We start from the raw sequence: 23,424 nt of genomic DNA, 5'->3' as shown, positions 1-23,424 counted from the left end.
AATGAGGGAGATCTGGGTCATGCCGCGTTCCTAAAACGCCCCCGCCTACCCTTCTCAATTCTCGTCAAACCCAACCCCCATTCACCAAAAAGGAAAACCGTTACTCTCACCAAACGATGTTTCTATTAATGATAAAATTGTTATGCGGCAAACTTTTATTAAACCGAATTTATTTAAATGAAAATATAACGTAGTTTATTGTAAAATAAAATTTAGTTATAATTTATTTTTGTTTGTTTTTCAGACGAAGCTCGTTCAAAAAAGAAAGGAGTATTAGTTCACTGTTTAGCAGGAATTTCACGATCAGTAACAATAACAGTTGCTTACTTAATGTACAAGTGCCAGTTAAATTTAAACGACGCTTTCAATTTAGTTCGTTCCCGAAAATCAAACATCGCCCCAAACTTCCACTTTTTACGACAGTTGCACAATTACGAGCAACAATTAAAATTGCACGAGTCTTCCGAAAGTCCGGTAGCGTTAATTGAACAATTACGACAACACGATCATCATCATCGGGGTCGATATTATCGTCCGCAAATCGGCGGGGGTGGCGTCGGAGGTGTTGGTGGCGGCGATCCGAGGAGATCTTGTCCACAGTGTGGTCACACAGACGATTGTAAGTGTCGTTCGACGACGGGGGTTTCCGGAGATTTCTTAAGTCCGATGGCCCATTTAGGAGTTAGCCCCGATTCGGGGATTGAATTCGATCGATGGTCGTCGTCAAATACACCGGGTGAATGAGACATTCAGGGGGGGTCACAGTGGCACTTCTAAAATATTTTTTAAAGAAGATATTTGAGGGCGTGTTATTGTAATCCCTCCGTGGGTAAGACGGTGGAATTTTTTATGACTTTTTCTATCTTTTTATTATTATTATTTTTATTTTTTTGGTTATATTTTTTCCAAGATTGTTTATATGAAAAGATGTAGAAAAAATTAATTAAATATCATAAATAATTATTAATAGAATAACTAGATTTTTTTGACCAGTGATTTTTTTGTTTATATGTGGGTATTATTTTAATATTGTGCAGACTGTAACATGGCATTTAAGTTAATATTTAAAAGAAGTAAAGTAAATGTGTTAATAGTTGACGTTATATTGACAAAAGTTGTATATTTTTATATGTTTATTCGTAAAATTTCATAATTTATTGTATTTTATAATTAAAATATTTTTCAAGGTAATGTTTGAATATCTGGAGGGCTGTAATTTAGAAATCATATTGCTGATGATTATGTTATCTTGGTTAAAACAAATTTGTATGTTAATTTCTCATTTCAAGTCGATTATTATTTGATTTATCACCATGAACCTTAAATATTAAAAAGTTTGAGGTTGCACCATGATTAACTCCATTCCTATCATAAATTGAAATATTCTATTCTGTTACTTTGCTAATTCTGCTTTATGAACTAGTTTTATTTTAATAGCTATGTGCTAAATTAATGTTACAATATGTTTACTTGGTTAGATTTTATCCTAATTATTATCAATTTTAGTATAATTTGTTGTTTTTAATTCGATTATTATCTCATTTGTCACAAGTATTAGTTTTTTTTTCAATTTTAAAGTGTTTCTATCCTGTTTGGGTTCTAGATAATTCAATTTAGTTATAGTTAAAGGCTATTTTTAGTTACTTTTGGTAATTACAAGCTGATTATTATTGATTTTAATTTAATTTTATACTCAATGTCAAATTGATATCATCACATATTGTTATTTGATGCCTTTGTTGGAACTTGAAATAATAACCACTCATATATGAACACCTCCAAACTGATTCTTTCAGAATAATGTATGCACCTTATAATAAACAGCGCCACTCTTTCAAATATGTTATCAAAAAATACAAAAAATGTTTAGTTGCTGCCACAAATATGTTTTTCATATTATGTTACAATGTATTTTATAAAGTGATAACACAAAATAATCTTTACATTAATATGGTTTGATCTTTACTTTATTTTTATCAATAAAAACACCTCCAGATATTTAAAATATTTATTGTCAACATTTAATGTCAATTATTAAAGTTTACTTTAAAAACTTTTAGATGAAAAAATTCACCTACACATTCGATTAATTATTAAAAAAATTCAGTATTATAACTACTTATAAAAAGTCGTTATTTAAATTTTTTGTTGATTTTGTTATAAAAAGACTGTTTTGAGGCAGCGCTACATAAAAAAAAATCTTTAAAAAAGCTTCGCTCTCGATTCACCTTTAATTTATGTTGCTTTGGCACTATTTATAAAATCATTTTTAGCACAAATCTTTGATTTTAAGTTTTTTTAATAAATAAAATAACTGTCAAATATAAATTTTAACAGTTGATGTTTGAAATAACTACATTTTTACAACTTTTAATAAATAAATTACAACTCGCATACCAAAATAAAAACTTATTCTGTATGTAATTAATAAATTGTAACTAATAATGATTTTTCCTTTAAGTAATTGTTAAATTTAAACAAATATATAGATTTATAATTAAGTGCCATAAATTTAGTTGCTAATGAATTCTAACTTTTAAAAAATAAATCATCTTGCCATAATTTCATTAAAAAAGACTTTTAAGTTTAAATTTTGAATTCTTTACTGGACAAAAAGATGGTAAAACGATGATTAATTAAAATTAAAATCGTGGTTTAATTAAAAACAGAAAAAAAATTGCCATTATTAAAATTTAAAGTGGAAATTGAGTACAGAAATAACTGTTATTATTACGTAAATGAAAAAAAATTAAAAGAGGAAGTTTATAACAAACAGAGTTATATCGAACGGCTTTGCGTTTGTAATCGAAAAACAAAAAAAAAACATATTTTGTAACTTGATAAAAACTTTTCTAAATATTATAATTAAAAAAAAAACGTAAGACATTCCGGTTTTTTGCAATAAGAGCAACAAAAAATAATTACAAAAAAAAACAGAGATCTATATATATACCTTTTAACACTTGTTATAGTAAATTTAATAAATGTTATCTGTATATACAACATATATTCGTATGTCTAAATATGTAAAAAATGAAATTCTTCTTCCATTTTTGCCGCGAAACTCCGAAAATAAATAAAAAGGGGATTCGCTACGCTAAATTAATTTTTATTAATTTTTTTTTGTTTTGATAATAATTATCTTTGTAATTAAATAGTAACAAGATTATTATTTGGTGTTATTTTATATGAATATATCGATTATTGTAATTTTTAAATAATAAATATTTTGAATGTGTTTCAATGGTTTTTATAACATCTATTCTTTTAATCCTAAGATGCACGACCTAAAAAACATTATCGCGGCCCCTTTATGACAAAGCGATGGTTTTCTAGATAGATAGATAACACAGCGAGACTAGTTTCGTCGTGTTTGCGATATTGTTGATCACAAGTAGGTCTTTATTAATTTTAATTTGGAAAAACTGCATTCTCCAATTGCAACTGTGACTGGTATTGTTAGCAGAATAGTCAGAGTTATCCAGGTGTTAGGAAACAACTCTCATAGTGAGTGCTTTTTGATCAAATTCAAAACTTCGGTAGGGGTCTTTCAGGTAATGTTGCAGACTCCAGATTTCGTCACAGTAAGTCTCCAGTAATATCCGATTTAGAGTTGAATGTTCTATTTGTCAGTAATTTTCCAAATATGAACTACAGTTTTTATGCATTTCTGTACTATGAACGAAGTCGATATTGGCTTTTTGACTTGCTTTGCTCACAACATTCATTTGAAAAAGAACACTGTGCCATGTTACAAGGGAAATTATAAAGTTAAAGTCTTTCTTTCATGTTGCAGCCATTGTCATAACCCTGTTTCCTGCAATCGCTAATATTGAGATTGTGAGCACTCAATATTTGTAAAATAGCTTCTGTGGGACCTGCACTGAAATGCAATTATTATTAATGTTAGGGAAACTTGCTCTTTATGGCTTATATCAGGAGTACCGTCAGCTGTTACTACAAAATGCTTTGAATTCTTTACATGGCATAATATTCTGGATTTAACTTGCGATGCCATTAATTCTATCAACTCATTTTGTATATTTTTTCATAATAATGGTCAGCCATCTCACCTTTCACTGCTAATTTTACATGCTCCTTCATGGCAGGGTCAAACCTTGCCAGTAATTGTACGAGCCCTAGATATTTCCCATTATTTGAGGTAAATAATTTATCAGAAAATCCTCTAAAAGCCAAATTATTTTCAGCTAAATGTAATGTAATCGTAAACTTTCGTTAGAAATTAATTTTTGTGTTTCTTTGTCTATAGTTGATCCAGTTTTAATCAAATTTCAGCTTCAAATAACTGATGTAAAACCTGGATACATTGAAACTTAACGGAACTACAGATGAAAACAACAAAAAATCATAAAATGCAAATTTAGAACAAACTACTTTCTCCTTCCTTCATTTCAAGTGGTACGTTGCAAAGAGTAATAACTGTAATTTGTTTCTTCAATAAATATTGGCAAAGTGGCATGATAGTAAAAAAATTATCGATTGCCAGATTTGCTGTAAAAATAAATTCCAAATATTAGAAATCATTGCAAGTTTATCTTCTTTGAGTCTTTCATCTTAGGTTCTTTTGTCGTCAAAACGCAGAAATATTGATACATTCAAATTTTTTAACTGCCATTCCAACCTTGTACAAATAATAGGCTTTTCCCGAGAATAGTTCCCTTATTGGCACATCCCAATTTCTTTCAACACCGACATGCAGCACCAAACCCAAAAATGCATAAAGCTCAACCAAGTCTATTTATACAAACACGCCCTTCGTTGGACCCCAACCTGGATGTGGACTACAAAAAAGCCACCTAAAACAAACAATCAACAACTGGGAGGCTTCAAAGATAGCCTTACTCTGGAAAGAATTTCCAGGTCACAGACAAGCGAAGAGTATGATAACTCCGTCGCAAAACAAAACCAAAGAGGTTTTATGCCTCAGCAAAGGGGATTTAAGAACGCTCTCAGGCTACCTGACCGGCCATGTGCCCCTAAAATACCACCTCTTCCACATTGGACAAGCTGAGGATCAAACTTGTCGACTATGCAACGACGAGTCAGAAACTGCTGAACATATACTGTGCAATTGCGTCGCCAGAGGCCGTCTAAGGCACAACGTCTTCGGTAAAACTCCCCTGTTAACTACCGACATAAAGGTTCAAGACCTCAGGACAATACTAAGGTTCATTAAGGACCTACATTTGCCCTAAACCTTTGGAGGGCTAAAGTTACAATAGATCTTATAGGTCGCGGTAACTAGAGGGGCCGCTCTCCTCAGCCCGGCAGCAATAATAATAATAATAACTCTATTTATGCCGTCATATATTTTTCTGTAGACTACTAACACGTCTAGCTTTTAACGTCTTGAGATATTCGAAAGCATCTCGAGGGGAACAAAATATTTTAGACGTCTTATGAGTTTTAGGTTGACGTGGTGGTGTAATTTGCCATAGCATTTCGTTTGAAGCAACCAATTCATTTGTGGAATGCGTAGTTGTGTTTTTAACTTCATCTTTACTAGATTCTTCGCTGTTCCGAATCTGAAGTTTCACCACTAAACCATTTCTCAGCAATATAATGCCCGAATGCACTGCTTTCAACTGTGGTCGAGTTTATAAACACGCTAGTTTTGCAAGTTCAAAGAAGAACGATCTTTTAGCAATAACCTCACTCACGTCTTATTTGATTCAGACAGATTATGCACCTTCGAAATTGTATTATAAACGTATAGGGTATGTTGTATCTACTTAAAGAAAACATCTTGATCTCTCATTTGAGATATAGACGGTTTCTCTTAGATATAACCCTAATAAGCTTTCGTTAAAGATGTAAATCATTTCTTAGTTCTTAGAGGTATGAAAGAAATGGTATTTTAAAGTTCGACGTTTAAAATGCGCAATTAACTGAAGTTTAAGTTTTAAACTTGGATTCCTTCGAAATTATATAATAAACATATAGTTTATGTTGCATCTTCTTAAAGTGCACGCTTTGACCTTTTATTTAAGATATATATCATTTCTACACTGTTAGAAACAAACCGGAAGTGACTTTATAAAGTTTGAGATTAAAAAATGACATCAACTTATTTTATTTGTCAACATCTCTTATAATTTGAAAATCTCTGAAATTGTATTACTAACATACATGTTATGTTACATCATTTTAAAGAGGATACTTTAAAGTTTCATTAAAGATATAAAACGTTTCTTAGTTCCTAGAGACATGGCAGAAATGGTATTTTTAAGTTTGACGTTTAAAAAACGCAATTAACTGAATTTTACATAGTTTTAAACTTGGGTTTTTCCGTAATTATATAATAAACATATAGTTTATGTTGCATCTTCTTAAAGTGCACGCTTTGAGCTTTTATTTAAGATATATATCATTTCTACACTGTTAGAAGCAAACCGGAAGTGACTTTATAAAGTTTGAGATTAAAAAATGACATCAACTTATTTTATTTGTCAACATCTCTTATAATTTGAAAATCTCTGAAATTGTATTACTAACATACATGTTATGTTACATCATTTTAAAGAGGATACTTTAAAGTTTCATTAAAGATATAAAACGTTTCTTAGTTCCTACAGACATGGCAGAAATGGTATTTTTAAGTTTGACGTTTAAAAAACGCAATTAACTGAATTTTACATAGTTTTAAACTTGGGTTTTTCCGTAATTATATAATAAACATATAGTTTATGTTGCATCTTCTTAAAGTGCACGCTTTGAGCTTTTATTTAAGATATAAACCATTTCTACACTGTTAGAAACAAACCGGAAGTGACTTTATAAAGTTTGAGATTAAAAAATGACATCAACTTATTTTGTTTGTCAACATCTCTTATAATGTGAAAATCTCTGAAATTGTATTACTAACATACAGGTTATGTTACATCATTTTAAAGAGGATATTTTAAACTTTCATAAAAGGTATAGAACGTTTCTTAGTTCCTAGAGACATGGCAGAAATGGTATTTTAAACTTTGACGTTTAAAAAGCGCAATTAACTGAATTTTACAAAGTTTTAAACTGGGGTTCTTCCGAAATTATATAATAAACATATAGCTTATGTTACATCTTTTTAAAGTGCACGTTTTTAGCTTTTATTTAAGATATAAATCATTTTTACACTGTTAGAAACAAACCGGAAGTGACTTTATAAAGTTTGAGATTAAAAAATGACATCAACTTATTTTATTTGTCAACATCTCTTATAATTTAAAAATCTTCGAAATTGTATTACTAACATATGGGTTATGTTACATCATTTTAAATAGGATATTTTAAACTTTCATTAAAGATATAAAACGTTTCTTAGTTCCTAGAGACATGGAAAAAATGGTATTTTAAACTTTGACGTTTAAAAAGCGCAATTAACTGAATTTTACAAAGTTTTAAACTGGGGTTCTTCCGAAATCATATAATAAACGTATAGCTTGTGTTACATCTTCTTAAAGTGCACGTTTTTAGCTTTTATTTAAGATATAAACCATTTTTACACTGTTAGAAACAAACCGGAAGTGACTTTGTAAAGTTTGAGATTAAAAAATGACATCAACTTATTTTGTTTGTCAACATCTCTTATAATTTGAAAATCTTTGAAATTGTATTACTAACATACAGATTATGTTACATCATTTTAAATAGGATATTTTAAACTTTCATTAAAGATATAAAACGTTTCTTAGTTCCTAGAGACATGGCAGAAATGGTATTTTAAAGTTTGACGTTTAAAAAGCGCAATTAACTGAATTTTACAAAGTTTTAAACTGGGGTTCCTCCGAGATTATATAATAAACATATAGCATATGTTACATCTTCTTAAAGTACACGTTTTTAGCTTTTATTTAAGATATAAATCATATTTACACTCTTAGAAGTAACCCGGAAGTGACGTTATAAAGTTTGAGATTAAAAAAATGATATCAATTAATTTTGTTCAACATTTTTTTTTGTAATTTGAATATCTCTGAAATTGTATTACTAACATATGGGTTATGTTACATCATCTTAAGGAGGACATTTTAAGCTTTCATTAAAGATACAAATCCTTTCTTAGTTCCTAGATATATGGTCGAAATGGTGTTTTAAAGTTTGACGTTTAAAAAGCACCATTAACTGAATTTTACATATAGTTTTAAACTTGGGTTCCTCCGAGATTATATAATAAACATATAGCATATGTTACATCTTCTTAAAGTACACGTTTTTAGCTTTTATTTAAGATATAAACCATTTCTTCACTGTTAGAAACAACCCGGAAACGACTTTATAAAGTTTGAGATTAAAAAATGATATCAACTTATTTTATTTGTCAACATCTCTTATAATTTGAAAATCTCTGCAATTGTATTACTAACATACAGGTTATGTTACATTACTTTAAAGAGGATACTTTAAAGTTTCTTTAAAGATGTAAATCGTTTCTTATTTCTTAGAAGTATGAAAGAAATGGTATTTTAAAGTTTGACGTTTATAAAGCGCAATTAACTGAATTTATAAAGTTTTAAACTCGGGTTCTTCCGAAATTGTATAATAAACATAGCATCTTTTTAAAGTGCACGTTTTTAGCTTTTATTTAAGATATAAGCCATATCTACACTCTTAGAAGTAACCCGGAACTGACGTTATAAAGTTTGAGATTAAAAAAATGATATCAATTTATTTTGTTCAAAATTGTTTTTTGTAATTTGAATATCTCTGAAATTGTATTACTAACATATGGGTTATGTTACATCATTTTAAACTTTCATTAAATATATAAATCGTTTCTTAGTTCGAAATATGGCAGAAATGGTGTTTTAAAATTTGACGCTTAGAAAGCGCAACTAATTGAATTTTACATCACGTTTTAAGCTCGGGTTCCTTCGAAATTATATAATAAACATATAGGTCATGTTGCATCGTCTTAAAGTGTACACTTTGAGCTTTCATTGAAGATATAAACCATATCTACACTCTTAGAAGTAACCAGGAAATGACGTTATAAAGTTTGAGATTAAAAAAATGACTTCAATTTATTTTGTTCAACATTTTTCTTTGTAAATTTTTTTTAATATCTTAAAATTTATATTGTAAAAAGCGGTTAATAAATAACGTTGCAATAAAACACAGTATTTAATTAATTTTTTATTTAACGAAGTATGAAATAAAAAATGACAAAAATGAGGGCGATACATAAAAAGAAATCATAACAAACGTTGATAAAAAAATAATAAACAGGATTAAGAAAAAGAAAAATCCAAAACGTCAAACTAAATTTGAATCGTTTCGAATTGAATATATAAATATGTTTTTAACTTATATTTGAAAACGTTACAATTTCACTAATAAATGTAAATGTACAATGAACTTTCTCTTTTTTTTTTAATTAAATTTACTTATTTTAGTTATTATTTAGTAGAAAAAACGGTCCCTCTTTCTTCGCACAAATCACGACACGTCACACAAAGAGAGGAAAACACCCTCTTTTTACATATTATTTTATTATGTTTTTCATTTTTTTTAATATATCCCATGTCATTATTTCGAATTTATCAATACGAAAAAAAAGTTTAACTTAATTAAATAATTTAATTTTAAAACAGTAACGCTCCCATACTGCCCATTTCATTCTGCTCTTTAACAAAGATCTCAAAATATTGATAAATAATTGTTACGGCTAATAAAATACCCGTTCCTGAACCAATAGCTCCTAAGAAATCAGCCATCACCGATAAGGCTCCAATACATAACCCACCGAAAGCGGCGGCTGTTGGGATATAACGATTCAATTCGTGAATCATTGAATTATCTCTATGTCCTCTCATAACCATTTGTTGTTCTTTTAACTGTTTAGCAACATCTTTCGCTGAACTCCCAGAAACTTCAATCCACGTCTTTGAAAAGAAAGCACACGAACCCAACATGAAAATAATATAAAGTACCGCATGTACTGGATCTTCAAGAATGTGACCAACGCTTTCCGGTGGACTTAAATAGTAACATAAACCACCTATAGGATACGCTCTAGCCGGTCCACCTCCACTAACATCAGCCCAAACTCCCAATAAATTAATCAAAAAGTTTCCTTGGAATTTTAACGCCAACATTTGTGAGATAACATACAAATTTGATACTAAAGCCGATTGTAAAATAATCGGAATATTCGATGTATAAAATAATTTGATGGGATAACTCGAATATTGACCGCGATATTTCGCACTTTTGATTGGTAAATCAACACGGAAACCTTGGAAGTATATTACTATAGCAAATACTAAAACCGTCGCTAACAAATTCATCAAATTAGGTAAGTTTTGACGGTAAAAAGCTTCTCTTAAAGCTCTAACTTTGTCCTGACGTGTTGTTAATAAATGGAATAAAGCGATTACGGCTCCTTCGAATTCAGTTCCACGTCCGGTGTTAACAGTAGCTGGACTGAATGCTTTCCAAATGATCGTTTCGCAAATGTTTGTTGCGATAAATAGAGAAATACCAGAACCTAATCCATAACCTTTTTGAAGGAGTTCATCGAGAAGAAGTACAATTAACCCAGCTACAAATAACTGGATTATGATTAACAAACAAACTCCCGCTCCAATTTCAGCTGGATCTCCATACATTCCAGTCATTACATAAACAATCGCTTGACCAACAGTAATTACCATTCCAAATACTGTTAAAAAGATTTAAATTAATTTTTAATGGAATACCAATTAGTTGGAACTTACATTTTTGAGCTCCATTAAACAACGCTCTATCTCTAGGACTATCTCCAACTTCAATAATTTTTGCCCCTGCTAAAAGTTGCATGATAAGTCCGGATGTAACGATTGGCGATATTCCGAGTTCCATAAGAGTACCTCTGTTTGATGCCAAGATAACACGAATCCAATAGAAAGGATCTGCTGAATCTGAACTCATTATTCCAAATAATGGAATCTAAATTTTAAAAAATTTTAATTAATATAAAAGTTTTTTGTATAAATTTATTAATAAATTATTTACCTGACAACACACAAGGAAAATAAATAGAGTTATAGCAGTCCATAGTACTTTCTCTCTGAATTGAATCTGTAACAAATTTAAATAGGACAAATTTATAAATTGAAAAACTTTAATTAAAATCTAAGTTATTTTTTACAGATGTTAAAAATCTTGATCGCGACATGTTTTACCTCGTATTTATAAGAAATATTGAGTGGACAAGCTGGAAATCGAATCCAAGAATAAATCCTAAGATAAGTATTTCAATTCAACCTGTTTCCCAGAAATGATTAAAGCTTTATTCATGTCTTTGTTGGGTGATTTACCGCAAGGAATCAGGTTTGAAAAAATGATTTCACTCGGAATTAGTTCAAAAGTCCTTACTTAACTTTACAAATCCCAGCGAAGATATCTACAGCTGTAATTGTTCTTATATGATACTATAATAATGATACACTTCGTGAAATAATTGGGGAATGAACAAAGTGATTCTGTGCTTGATAACTTTTCCCAAATCTACTTGCAGAGAATTTGTTCCTAAACCATACTGTTCTTGTATTTAAGTCATTATTATTTAAATACAACGAGATTTTAGAGAAAAGAAAACACACGAAAAGTAAATTAGATAAGGGAGTTTGATCCATGTTTGATCCAAAAGCAATACTTTTTCTGGTCTTTTTCAATTTATTGTCTAACCGGTTTCGGCTTACGCCATCATCAGAGACATTAGAAATATAGATTAGATTTTAGCAACTTATTTTCCATTTAGTTGTTCATGTAAATGGCTTCACAAAGGTATACAATATAAAATTATAAATATGAACACATTAAAACTCACGTTAAATGTCATGTGTTTCTAATGTCTCTGATGATGGCGTAAGCCGAAACCGGTTAGACAATAAATTGAAAAGGACCAGAAAAAGTATTGCTTTTTATTGAATTTATATTATACGAAAAGTAAACGCAAAAACCTTCAATGAAAAATTATTTATATCAGAACTCTGGTACACAAAAAAATCAAACTTGGATTATATCTATGCAGTCATAGGTAAGCAACTGCCGCAAGCCACTTCACTTAAGCCACGCATTTGTTGAGGCATCAGTATACTTTTGAAACTATATTAAGTGAAAAGTTGATATGATATGCATCATATATCATATTTTGCCACGGCATGCAACTAATTCATCAATTTCGATTTTGGAATTGTTTAATTATACACAAAAATTCTGCATTCAAGTGGATAAACTGTCAAATTAATTCCAAACAACACAAGTAAATATTTCAGCGCTTCTAAACCTAAAATAGAAGTTTCAGAACTCAAAAGAGCAGAAGATTTGCATTAGACTGAGGTTTTGAGTCAACTGACGTTTTATTTGAATGATTCCAATCTTCGAACACACTGAAATTCTCGAGGAAATTCGAATTCATGTAGAAATCCAACCCTATAGACTACAATTTCCAGCAATTGAGAATCTTCAGGTTGATGAAGATTCAAACCAATAATAATTAATGTTCTTGAATCATTATCAAGAAAAATAATGAAAAAAGAAATGCTAATTAATCAATTCCGATTTTAAAATTTTTTAATCATATACAAAAGTTCTGCACTCAAGTGAGTGAATTGTCAAATTAATTCCAAACAACACAAGCAAATATTTCAGCGATTCTAAAACTAAAACAGAAGTTTCAGAAGAACAGAAGACTTGCGTTATACTGGGTTTTTGAGTCAACCGAAGTTTTATTTGAAAGATTCTAATCTTCAAAAACTCTGCTATTCTCGAGGAAACTCGAATTCATGTAAAAATCCAACCCTATAGACTACAATACCTAGCAATAACTTGTACGTCTGTTGACAGGACTCGAACTAATTGACACAATATACTAGATTGACCACTAGCTGTTGCTGTCAATTTTGAAATCAAAACCTTAAGAATTTAACAGATCTCAACATCTAAAACATCATGTTTGTGCTCCCAATATTTCAGAATTCAACTTTAAATTCTTGCGTAAATAAAAGTTAGCTTAAGTATACAAGCTTCTGAAACATTCCAGAATTTTGAGTAAATCAAGTTGTCGTAGAATCAGATAGAGACCATGATATTCACCACATATTATATGGTTTCGATTTTGGGATTCTTTAATTATACGCAAAAGTTCTGCATTCAAGTGAATGAAGTGTCAAATTAATTTCAAACAGCACAAGCAAATATTTTAGCGATTCTACAACTAAAACAAAAGTTTCAGAACTCAAAAGAACAGGAGACTTGCGTTATACTGGGTTTTTGAGTCTACTGAAGATCCAATTGAAAGATTTCAATCTTAGAACATACTGAAATTCTTGAGGAAACTCGACTTCATGTAGAAATCCAACCCTATAGGCTACAATATCTAGCAATAACTTGTACATCTGTTGACAGGACTCGAGCTAATTGAAACAATGTACTAGATTGACCACTAGCTGTTGTTGTCAATTTTAAAAATCAAAACCTTAAGAATTTAAAAGATCTTAAGATCTAAAACATCAAGTTTGTGCTTGATGTTTTAGATCTTAATCAGAAATCAGCTTTGAATTCTTGTGTAAACCCAAGTTAGCTTAAGTATACAAGCTTCTGAAGCATTCCAGAATCGATGTAGTGTCGTTGAATCAGATACACACCATGATAGAAGATATTTTTGATCGAACTTAAGTTGTTCAAGTAATAAACTTTAGATTCTAGGGGAAAGATTTTTGTCGATTATCATATCTTGTCAATTTAATGATCCTTCCTCAAGACGCTGTAATGGTAATAACGGTTGTGGTTACCTTTGTGTCGGTGTCAATTGATAGCCGTCGATGTAGATCTTGTAATAATACAGATCAATGCAATACTGATAAACGGAACTGATTCTTTTTTTGGATAAGAGGGGCAAATATATCCTCGAGAAAGAGAATTATTTTTTGTGCTTTGCTGGTTTTAACTAAAAGTGCTACCATCCAACAGCTTTACAGAATCTGCCACCAAATTCTGATGCAATCGCGACTACTTGTGGACCATTTACTGGACCAGCTAGATTTTTTTGGTAGGTTCTTGTTTCTGACGGTGCTCAAAATAAAAAAGGTTCAACTTCTTGTATAACTCCTAAAATGCCTCACTATTATGTCTTAAATCAAATAATTTGTTTTATTTGAACAAACTCAAAGTGGTTTATGTCTTTTGGTGTGTGGCCCTTTCAGATCTGACGTTGGCAAGTCGTTAAACGATATCTTGTTTATTGACGGTAAATTGAAAAATAAAGCTCAGCTGTATTTAGCCCAACGTATCGCCTAAACGCTGTTTTTGCACTGCGAATTTTGCAAAACCTTGTTGATGCCGATTTCCAATCAGAGATAATTAGGGCGCAAATATAAATAGATGTGGTTTTTGATTGCCTCTGTTTAAGGTTCACAGCTTTATACGTTCATGGAGTATCTAATTTCATAAAGATTTTTGGTCTAATAGTCATACAATTTAAACAATCGTTTGTGCCCAAAAGAAAACAAAAAGAAATCTTGGCAAGAAGCAAAAAAAACTGATCCAGCTTGAGAATCTTCAGGTTAATGAAGATTGAAACCAACAATCATTGAAATAAATAGTCGCGTTTGTCATACATCACAAAAATATTGTGGTTATCCCAGGACTAAGAATTTAAGGAATATATGGAAGTTAGCAAGCCATAACAATCCGTTGAGATGTACTTCTTGGATCATGTCAAAACAGAACCTTTTTGATAACAATGAAACTATTGTCCTAAACTTTTGGAGGGCGTAAGTTACAATAGATCTTATAGAATCTTCTAGAATCATCTTTTTTAGAAACAATGGCTCAGGATGTTATTGCAATCTTCAAAGCTTATTATCTCCTTAATGTATTCAGAGAAATGCTGAGAGTTTAAACCTCTGCAAACAAAATAGAAAAATACTGTTGCTATATTTCAAAATATATTAAAACATCAAACTCCTTTGGTATGAAGTTCAGAAGATTAGGATTTGCAAGCAAATATTATGGAGATACAGTTCTCGAATGGTCGCATTAAGGTTTGAATGTGCGGAGAAATTACGACTTGGTACAGATTCCATCAAATTTACATCTTATCCAGCATAAGAATTGCATACTTTCATAAATGGAGATTGATTTGGATTTGTTTTATGATTCATATTTTTTTAAATCCTAATTCAATACATTTTCTTTGTACAAAGGAATTAAATTTAAACTATTTACTAAAATCTATAAAAAGAATCATTAAATATACATAAACATAAGTAATTGTTGTATTATAACCTTAAGCACCTTAAATCTAAATACAAATGTATTAAAAATTATGTTATTAACTAGCAAAAAGATTATACAACATTATTAGTTCATGTTCATTTCAAATGTTAGTTGATGTACAAATAATGTCTATATTCATATATTTTTCATTTCTGATTTTAAATCTTGATGTATTTGGCTTAAACAATAATTTTATTTTAATTATACATTATCATATCTTTAAAATACATTTAGTATATAAGGGAAAGTAAAAAGATAAAGTGCCACATGTACTCTTTTCAAAAATCCATCTGTTAGATAAAATCATCAATGAAAAATATATTTTTTAAATAAGATACATTAAGAAAATCTAACATATGCTTAAAAAGAAAACGAAATTTCAAAAGATAAGATAATAAAACCACTAAGAAAAAAAATTCTAACTCACCTTTCTTTCAGGTTTTGCAATTTCAGGTAGAATGCTACAAAAAGGTTTTATAACCTCAAGAAATTTAACTGGAACAAATTAAGAAAAGGTATTATTTAAAAACGGGTCACGATAAACTATTAAGGTGTATTAATAAAGAAAATTGCCCAGCGTGGCGGGTTTAATGTTCATGGTTTTTTGAAAATTCTTGACAGAAACGTACTCAATTTTTAGGTTAAATGTTAGAAAATCAGAAGAATACTTACTGCCCATTGTTTCTGGGTCTCGTCGGCCGTTTTAAATGAGGAATAGGATCACAGATAAACGCGTAAACACTCGTTCCTAACGTGTCACGTCAAATGAGAACTTCTGACGGCTGGTTTACGGTACTTTCTGGTGTAGATTTGGCCTATACCTCGTACACGTAGCATTCGTGTTGGTCACGTGATCGATGATGTTGGCGTTGACTCGCTACGATACACACTGTACAGATACTGTGAATGAAAATCGAACAGATTTTTTTACATAAAATCAATAATTATTTTTCAAATCTCTTTTTCAACGAATCATTATTATTTTTATAACAAAATTTTATGATTTTAATGATAATTTTTATTAATTAAAAAGAATTTATTCAAAGATACTTTTTGGACATTTCAATTAATAAATTACCGACATCTATTGGAAGAAATTAACATTATTTGATAAGCGGGGACTTTAAATTTATAATATAGGCAGATAATTTAACATAAATATTTCGGTGCAAATTTTTGAAATACAGTAATAGATTACAATAATTTAATTCCAAATGTAAAGTAATAATTATTGCTTTATATATTGACATATAAAACGTCAGACATAACCTCAACTTTGGTTATCTTATTTTAGATTGTTTTAGATGATCCAGCAAAATATTGAGTCTTAAATTTATTTTATCTCTAAATTTTATTAATATAAGTTTTATAATTATAAATTTTGATATGTTCAACAGGCTTCTTCATTACACACCATCAAGACAATGGAAATAGTAACTCATTAATAATTTCATTAAAATAATAAGAACAATGTGGGTCTATTTTATACACCATATTTTGACGGTTGTGAAGTTAGCCATAGATTCTAGCCATAGATTTAAAAATCGAAAAATGACCGATTTTTGCAACTCGAAACGCAAATTAAAATTCATATTTGAGTTTAGCACTCTTAGAATAACCCGTATACAAAAATTTACGGGGGGGTGTTTTCATTTAAGGGAGTAAAAAAATCCCAAAGTTGTGAACATTGCGTGCGCGCGTATACTGTTCGACCAAAATCGAAAAATGACTAATTTCTGCAACTCGAAACGCAAATTAAAATTCATATTTGTGTTTAGCGGTCTTAGAACAACCCGTATACAAAAATTTACGGGGGGGTGTTTTCATTTAAGGGAGAAAAAAAATCCCAAAGTTGTGAACATTGCGTGCGCGCGTATACTGTTCGACCAAAATCGAAAAATGACTAATTTCTGCAACTCGAAACGCAAATTAAAATTCATATTTGTGTTTAGCGGTCTTAGAACAACCCGTATACAAAAATTTACGGGGGGGTGTTTTCATTTAAGGGAGAAAAAAAATCCCAAAGTTGTGAACATTGCGTGCGCGCGTATACTGTTCGACCAAAATCGAAAAATGACTAATTTCTGCAACTCGAAACGCAAATTACAATTCATATTTGTGTTTAGCGGTCTTAGAACAACCCGTATACAAAAATTTACGGGGGGGTGTTTTCATTTAAGGGAGAAAAAAAATCCCAAAGTTGTGAACATTGCGTGCGCGCGTATACTGTTTGACCAAAATCGAAAAATGACTAATTTCTGCAACTCGAAACGCAAATTAAAATTCATATTTGTGTTTAGCGGTCTTAGAACAACCCGTATACAAAAATTTACGGGGGGGTGTTTTCATTTAAGGGAGAAAAAAAATCCCAAAGTTGTGAACATTGCGTGCGCGCGTATACTGTTTGACCAAAATCGAAAAATGACTAATTTCTGCAACTCGAAACGCAAATTAAAATTCATATTTGTGTTTAGCGGTCTTAGAACAACCCGTATACAAAAATTTACGGGGGGGTGTTTTCATTTAAGGGAGAAAAAAAATCCCAAAGTTGTGAACATTGCGTGCGCGCGTATACTGTTCGACCAAAATCGAAAAATGACTAATTTCTGCAACTCGAAACGCAAATTAAAATTCATATTTGAGTTTAGCGGTCTTAGAACAACCCGTATACAAAAATTTACGGGGGGGTGTTTTCATTTAAGGGAGAAAAAAAATCCCAAAGTTGTGAACATTGCGTGAGCGCGTATACTGTTCGACCAAAATCGAAAAATGACTAATTTCTGCAACTCGAAACGCAAATTAAAATTCATATTTGTGTTTAGCGGTCTTAGAACAACCCGTATACAAAAATTTACGGGGGGGTGTTTTCATTTAAGGGAGAAAAAAAATCCCAAAGTTGTGAACATTGCGTGCGCGCGTATACTGTTCGACCAAAATCGAAAAATGACTAATTTCTGCATCTCGAAACGCAAATTAAAATTCATATTTGTGTTTAGCGGTCTTAGAACAACCCGTATACAAATATTTACGGGGGGGTGTTTTCATCTAAGGGAGTAAAAAAATCACAAAGTTCTGAACATCGCCTGCGCGCTTGGAAATTCAGAGTTTTTGATTATTAGGTTGAAAATATGTAAGAACGGATGTGAGAGTGTAGGGGCGCAATCGTTGACTAAAAATGTAGGAATCTCATCTGGGCCAATTGTAGCCTTTGTCTTGAATTTTTTGAAAGATTCAACCATTTCGTCGTAACTGACTTCGGAGATACCAAAGGTGACAGAATTAGTATCATAAACAGCGTGATCGTTACCAGTAGGTTACCAAATGATGCAGGACAGTACATAGCCTCAAAATGATCGACAAATAAGTTAACTACTGTTGGCAAATCGGACACACTTAAGAGAGCCTGGAGATCTTATATTGTTTCTGCTTATATTAACAAAACGCCAAACGTTTTTTGGTTCTTTTCTTATGTCCCTCAGAGATTTGACATAAACTTGTGCGATGATATCTGCAATGAGTTTTTCTATACAATTTATGGTGGTGTTTTTTTAATCTAAGCATTCTTATTAGGTTAATTGAATGCAATACAGGATATTTCGAGCTTGCATGCTTGCCCTCAGATTTAAGTACGTGAGCGTCCAGGCCGTTGTATAATGCTTCATAAAAAACATTACAGTATTGTTCAACCGATGATAACGTAAATAGATGAGTCCAGTCGATGTTAAGCAGTACCTCGTACATGTCAGGCAGATAAGATAACATCTCGAGCTATCAAATGTGTAGGCACCGTTACCGAAATAGTAAGTAGTAATGCCGATTGGTAATTATCTTCTCATACCAATGTAAAGTCTCACTGTTTAATTTGAAACTCAAGTTTGAGGAAGCAAGTATCAAATCAAGAGTTCTATCAATGATATTCATTACATTATTTAATTGCAGAAAGTCATTATTACTTCAATATTAAAATCACCCATGACTATGGTATCCAAAGACATATCCAACATTGATTCAATGTAATCGAAGGTGTAACTATACATACATTCCTCCAGGTGTAACAGGTGGGAAATAGCAGACAACAATGTTAAAGGCCGATTTCGTCTTTTTAAAGTCAATCCGTACAGCTTTCAAGTCAATTGATTCAATAGGACAGGAGGCAATCATGATATTCGAAGTAGCAACTCCGGAATTAACAGCCAGTAACATCTCTCCACCCTTATGGAAAGATCGATCACATCTAAAAACGTCATACCTGTCTGGAAAGATCTCGTAGTCTAGGACGCTCTTCTTGACCCAAGTTTCACTGAGAGCAATAATATCAAAGTCTGATGCATCGACCAAAGTAAAAAATTTGTTTTGATAGTATATGTTGTACTCTTTTCGTTGGGAAGTTACTAGTTTTTCTTAACAATTCTCGGACATCCATTAATGAACTGTATTCTTAAATCATTTTCACCGTATTCAAAATCCGCATCTAACAAGGGAAATGAACAATCAAAGAAAATTTTGCGTAAACTTGTGGATGAGGCTCATTGGAAATAATTTAATTGGTCCTTATTTTTTGCCGGATGGTTTAACTAGCGCAGCATACAATGAATTTTTACATAACAATTTAATAGGCCTGCTTGACCATGTACCTTTAGAAAACAGATGTAATGTGGCTTTCCAGATGAATGCCTTGCACACTATTCCCAAAATGTTGAAAATTCATTAAATGAAATGTTTCCTAATGGTTGGATTGGGAGAGGAGATCTAATTCCATAGCCTGCAAGGAGTCTTGATTTGACGCCCCTTGATTTTTATGTGTGGGGCCACATGAAAGAACATACACCTAACATACACCCTATGTTTACACAAGTCAACTCTAAGGATGAATTAATAGAAAAAATCAAAAACGAAGCATATGTTTTAAAAACGTTAATTACAATTACCCCCCCATAAATTTTTGTATAGGGGTTGTTCTAAGATCGCTAAACTCAAATATGAATTTTAATTTGCGTTTCGAGTTGCAGAAATTAGTCATTTTTCGATTTTGGTCGAACAGTATACGCGCGCACGCAATGTTCACAACTTTGGGATTTTTTTACTCCCTTAAATGAAAACACCCCCCCGTAAATTTTTGTATACGAGTTATTCTAAGACCGCTAAACTCAAATATGAATTTTAATTTGCGTTTCGAGTTGCAGAAATTAGTCATTTTTCGATTTTGGTCGAACAGTATACGCGCGCACGCAATGTTCACAACTTTGGGATTTTTTTACTCCCTTAAATGAAAACACCCCCCCGTAAATTTTTGTATACGGGTTATTCTAAGACCGCTAAACACAAATATGAATTTTAATTTGCGTTTCGAGTTGCAGAAATTAGTCATTTTTCGATTTTGGTCGAATAGTATACGCGCGCACGCGATGTTCACAACTTTGGGATTTTTTTACTCCCTTAAATGAAAACACCCCCCCGTAAATTTTTGTATACGAGTTATTCTAAGACCGCTAAACTCAAATATGAATTTTAATTTGCGTTTCGAGTTGCAAAAATCGATCATTTTTCGATTTTTAAATCTATGGCTAGAATCTATGGCTAACTTCACAACCGTCATATTTTGAAGTGTTATTTATTAGCGAGGGTGAAGTTTGTCTACATTTCTATAAAGGATCACCTTTTTTCATTTTTAGGTAATTTTTAGAGTACAGCTTGTTATCATGAAATGCATGAATTAATATGTTATTATAGTGGAAACATTCTTAATGAAAATCCAAGCCAATTTTATTTCAGAAAAAACTTTGCCTAAAAATGGTTTTGTTGATAGTTTTAAATCAAGTTGTGAAATAGCAAACAATGAAATAGCAACAGTGTTGAATTAAAAACAGATATTGTTGCAAGATTTTGTCAATAACCATGTTAAAACTCTTGTGATCAGTAATTTTCAAACAACTTCACACATTTCATTTATAAACTGTTCCAACAAATAATAAAATTAATAATCGATTATTTTAACGTTAGGCGCAGAACTAATAGCAGGGCATTTCCTTCATTTATCTTCTTTTCGGTATATGTTTACATTCAAAGTATGTTTTCTCTGATACTTACTTGGTGATATTTTTAAGACGTCGTCGTATAATACATTTATGCCCTTCTGTCTTAGTGGTTAATATAGTTTTAACGTCTTTACTACTAAAAAGGTTACTTAGAAACTGTTTGTTATACTATGTATAACTGTATGTGACTCAAAGCAGAGGACCGAGGATTGATCTCTGCGGCAGTCCGCACGAAACATTGCGACTATCACTGTGTTGTTGATTTATAGCAATAATCTGAGTTTTATTAAATAAAAAAGAACGGACAAGATCGAGACACATCCCTCTAACACCATACAAATCCAGTTTAGCAACCAGTATATTATGATCTACAGTATCAAATGCCTTTGCCAAATCCAAAAATATTCCTATAATGGAAATAGAAGCATCCAAAGCATCACTGACTTTCTTGGTGAACAGTTAATTCTGTATTCTGGATTCGCGGGAAGGCAGGCTGAACCGCCCGCAGCACTTTGACCTCAGCAGATCCCTTGTACTTACTTCCCTCTTTTGGACAACATTAGGGTGGTCCTTCCAGCTATTTTACCTTGAAGGCAAAGGCTAGAATTATTCCTGGTTGTGCTGCCCTGATTCCTCTCATGCGAATCTGGATATCTCCAAAAATAGGTAACCACCCCGATTCTTCCTCCTCACCGCATCCTCTGCAGATGTCGGTGTCACTTATTCCCATGTTCAGTAAGTGCTTCTGTAGATGCGAGTGTCCAATGATTAGACCTATGATCAAACGTACGTTCTTCCTGGACAGCTTCATAAATAAATCTGTTCGTTTAGGGTCAGGGTACATCAGAGCCTCCTTGGCTTGGCGACATCCTGGTGTCCTGTCCCAGTAGTTTAGAAACTTCTTACGTGTTTTCTCTTATTGAAGCTCTATGTCTTTAATAGAGCTTCTTATTGTTGGGGCAACGAATGGTTCTGGCGATCCAGGAGGTTCGCCTGCAGCTTTCCTTGCCAGTTTGTCCACCATGTCATGAAGCTTATTGCTTACATCGGAATAAACCGATGCACCAGAGCCAGTTTCCCTACGAGATCCGTCCACCCATAATTGGAGGACAGTTTCGTCAGGCATGGATTGTTCTCCTCCCATAGCTGGCTAGTCGATTTTCCACATTTATGATGTCAGTGAGATGGACCTATAATTTGTTAGCCTTTTAGCACAAACTGTTTCATGTATAGGAACAATAACGGATTTTTTTAGAACATGTGGAAAGCATCACTGAGCAGTCATTTATTAAAATTGATAATGGAGCAGAGACATCTTTTAATTTTTTTATTATAGTTGCTAATAGGTTATGTACGTCTCTAGATGAACTATTCTTTAAAGATCCAATAATGTCAATAACATCACTTTCAGTAGTCGGTTTCCAGAATAATTTTTCAGAATGTAAGCTTATGTTATGCTTAAAGCTTTTATCGTGTTAGATACTCCGCACACTACAGCCTTTTAAGTGCGTACACTCAAACGATTTGAAATGGGCAGACTGTTAAGTTTAATGGGCAACCTGATTCCTTTTCAACTTCGTAGTTTGCCAACTATCGGCCGACCGCTTAAACCAAGGTTTATATATAAGAGGTTGTCTAGGTTCGTACGCAATCATACTGCGCATTACGTCACATGTGGAAAATAATACCGCCAAGCAATTCAAATTAAACAAAGGTATGGAGCACCACATGGCCATGAGGTTGCGTGCGCAATCCGTGATCGCTTACGTCACGAAACACTCCTGCTCTTGCCCCTCGCCCACAAACTAAAATCAAAGTATTGCAGCATAAGAACTTAGACAACCTTTAATATATAAACTTTGCGCTTAAACAGCTAGTTTCTATGTGCAGGCGCAAACGCGGCCACTTTTCAGTAGGTAGCTGATTTGTATTATGACCTATCTTTCTCATCCTACAATGTCGCTGATTTCGAAAAAATTGAGCGAAAACCTTATTGAAGAAGTGGAGAAGAGGTCAGCGTTATATGAAAAAGTATGAAAGAATACTCGGACGTAAACATTAAACGGAAACCGTTGCTGGAAGTTTCTGAAGTAGGTGTTCCTGAATTTTACAATATTTCGTA

The 23,424-nt window shown here is 31.9% G+C and overlaps 2 protein-coding genes across 2 annotated transcripts in view; one reads left to right on the top strand and one right to left on the bottom strand.

The window, feature by feature from the left end:
• The window catches only part of LOC111417252 (Mitogen-activated protein kinase phosphatase 3), a 34,453-nt gene extending 33,623 nt beyond the window's left edge, over positions 1 to 830 (top strand). The window contains exon 5 of the mRNA XM_023049473.2: positions 245 to 830. Within this exon, the coding sequence (XP_022905241.1) occupies positions 245 to 744 (500 nt within the window). The 3' untranslated portion in view covers positions 745 to 830. The remainder of the gene's footprint in view (positions 1 to 244) is intronic.
• Positions 831 to 9,297: 8,467 nt separating this feature from the next.
• Positions 9,298 to 16,097, bottom strand: LOC111417251 (SEC61 translocon subunit alpha). Its single transcript, XM_023049472.2, has 5 exons — positions 15,940 to 16,097; positions 15,695 to 15,762; positions 10,999 to 11,064; positions 10,722 to 10,932; positions 9,298 to 10,666 (listed from the first exon to the last, which is right to left on the bottom strand). The coding sequence occupies exons 1-5, from the start codon at positions 15,944 to 15,946 to the stop codon at positions 9,588 to 9,590; spliced, it is 1,431 nt and encodes a 476-aa protein (XP_022905240.1). The 5' UTR covers positions 15,947 to 16,097; the 3' UTR covers positions 9,298 to 9,587.
• Positions 16,098 to 23,424: the final 7,327 nt, after the last annotated feature.

Source organism: Onthophagus taurus, chromosome 1, assembly GCF_036711975.1.
Source record: "Onthophagus taurus isolate NC chromosome 1, IU_Otau_3.0, whole genome shotgun sequence".
NCBI lineage: Eukaryota > Metazoa > Arthropoda > Insecta > Coleoptera > Scarabaeidae > Onthophagus > Onthophagus taurus.
The sequence above is the reverse complement of the archived record's forward strand: the minus strand, read 5'-3'. Positions and strand labels throughout refer to the sequence as shown.

Bases quoted from the DNA above. Each gene is read 5' to 3' on its own strand.
- LOC111417251 (XM_023049472.2), bottom strand. The intron at 11,065-15,694 runs GTGAGTTAGAAT...AATTTGTTACAG, and splicing joins TTGCAAAACCTGAAAGAAAG to ATTCAATTCAGAGAGAAAGT. The intron at 10,933-10,998 runs GTAAATAATTTA...TTTAAAATTTAG, and splicing joins TTTTCCTTGTGTGTTGTCAG to ATTCCATTATTTGGAATAAT.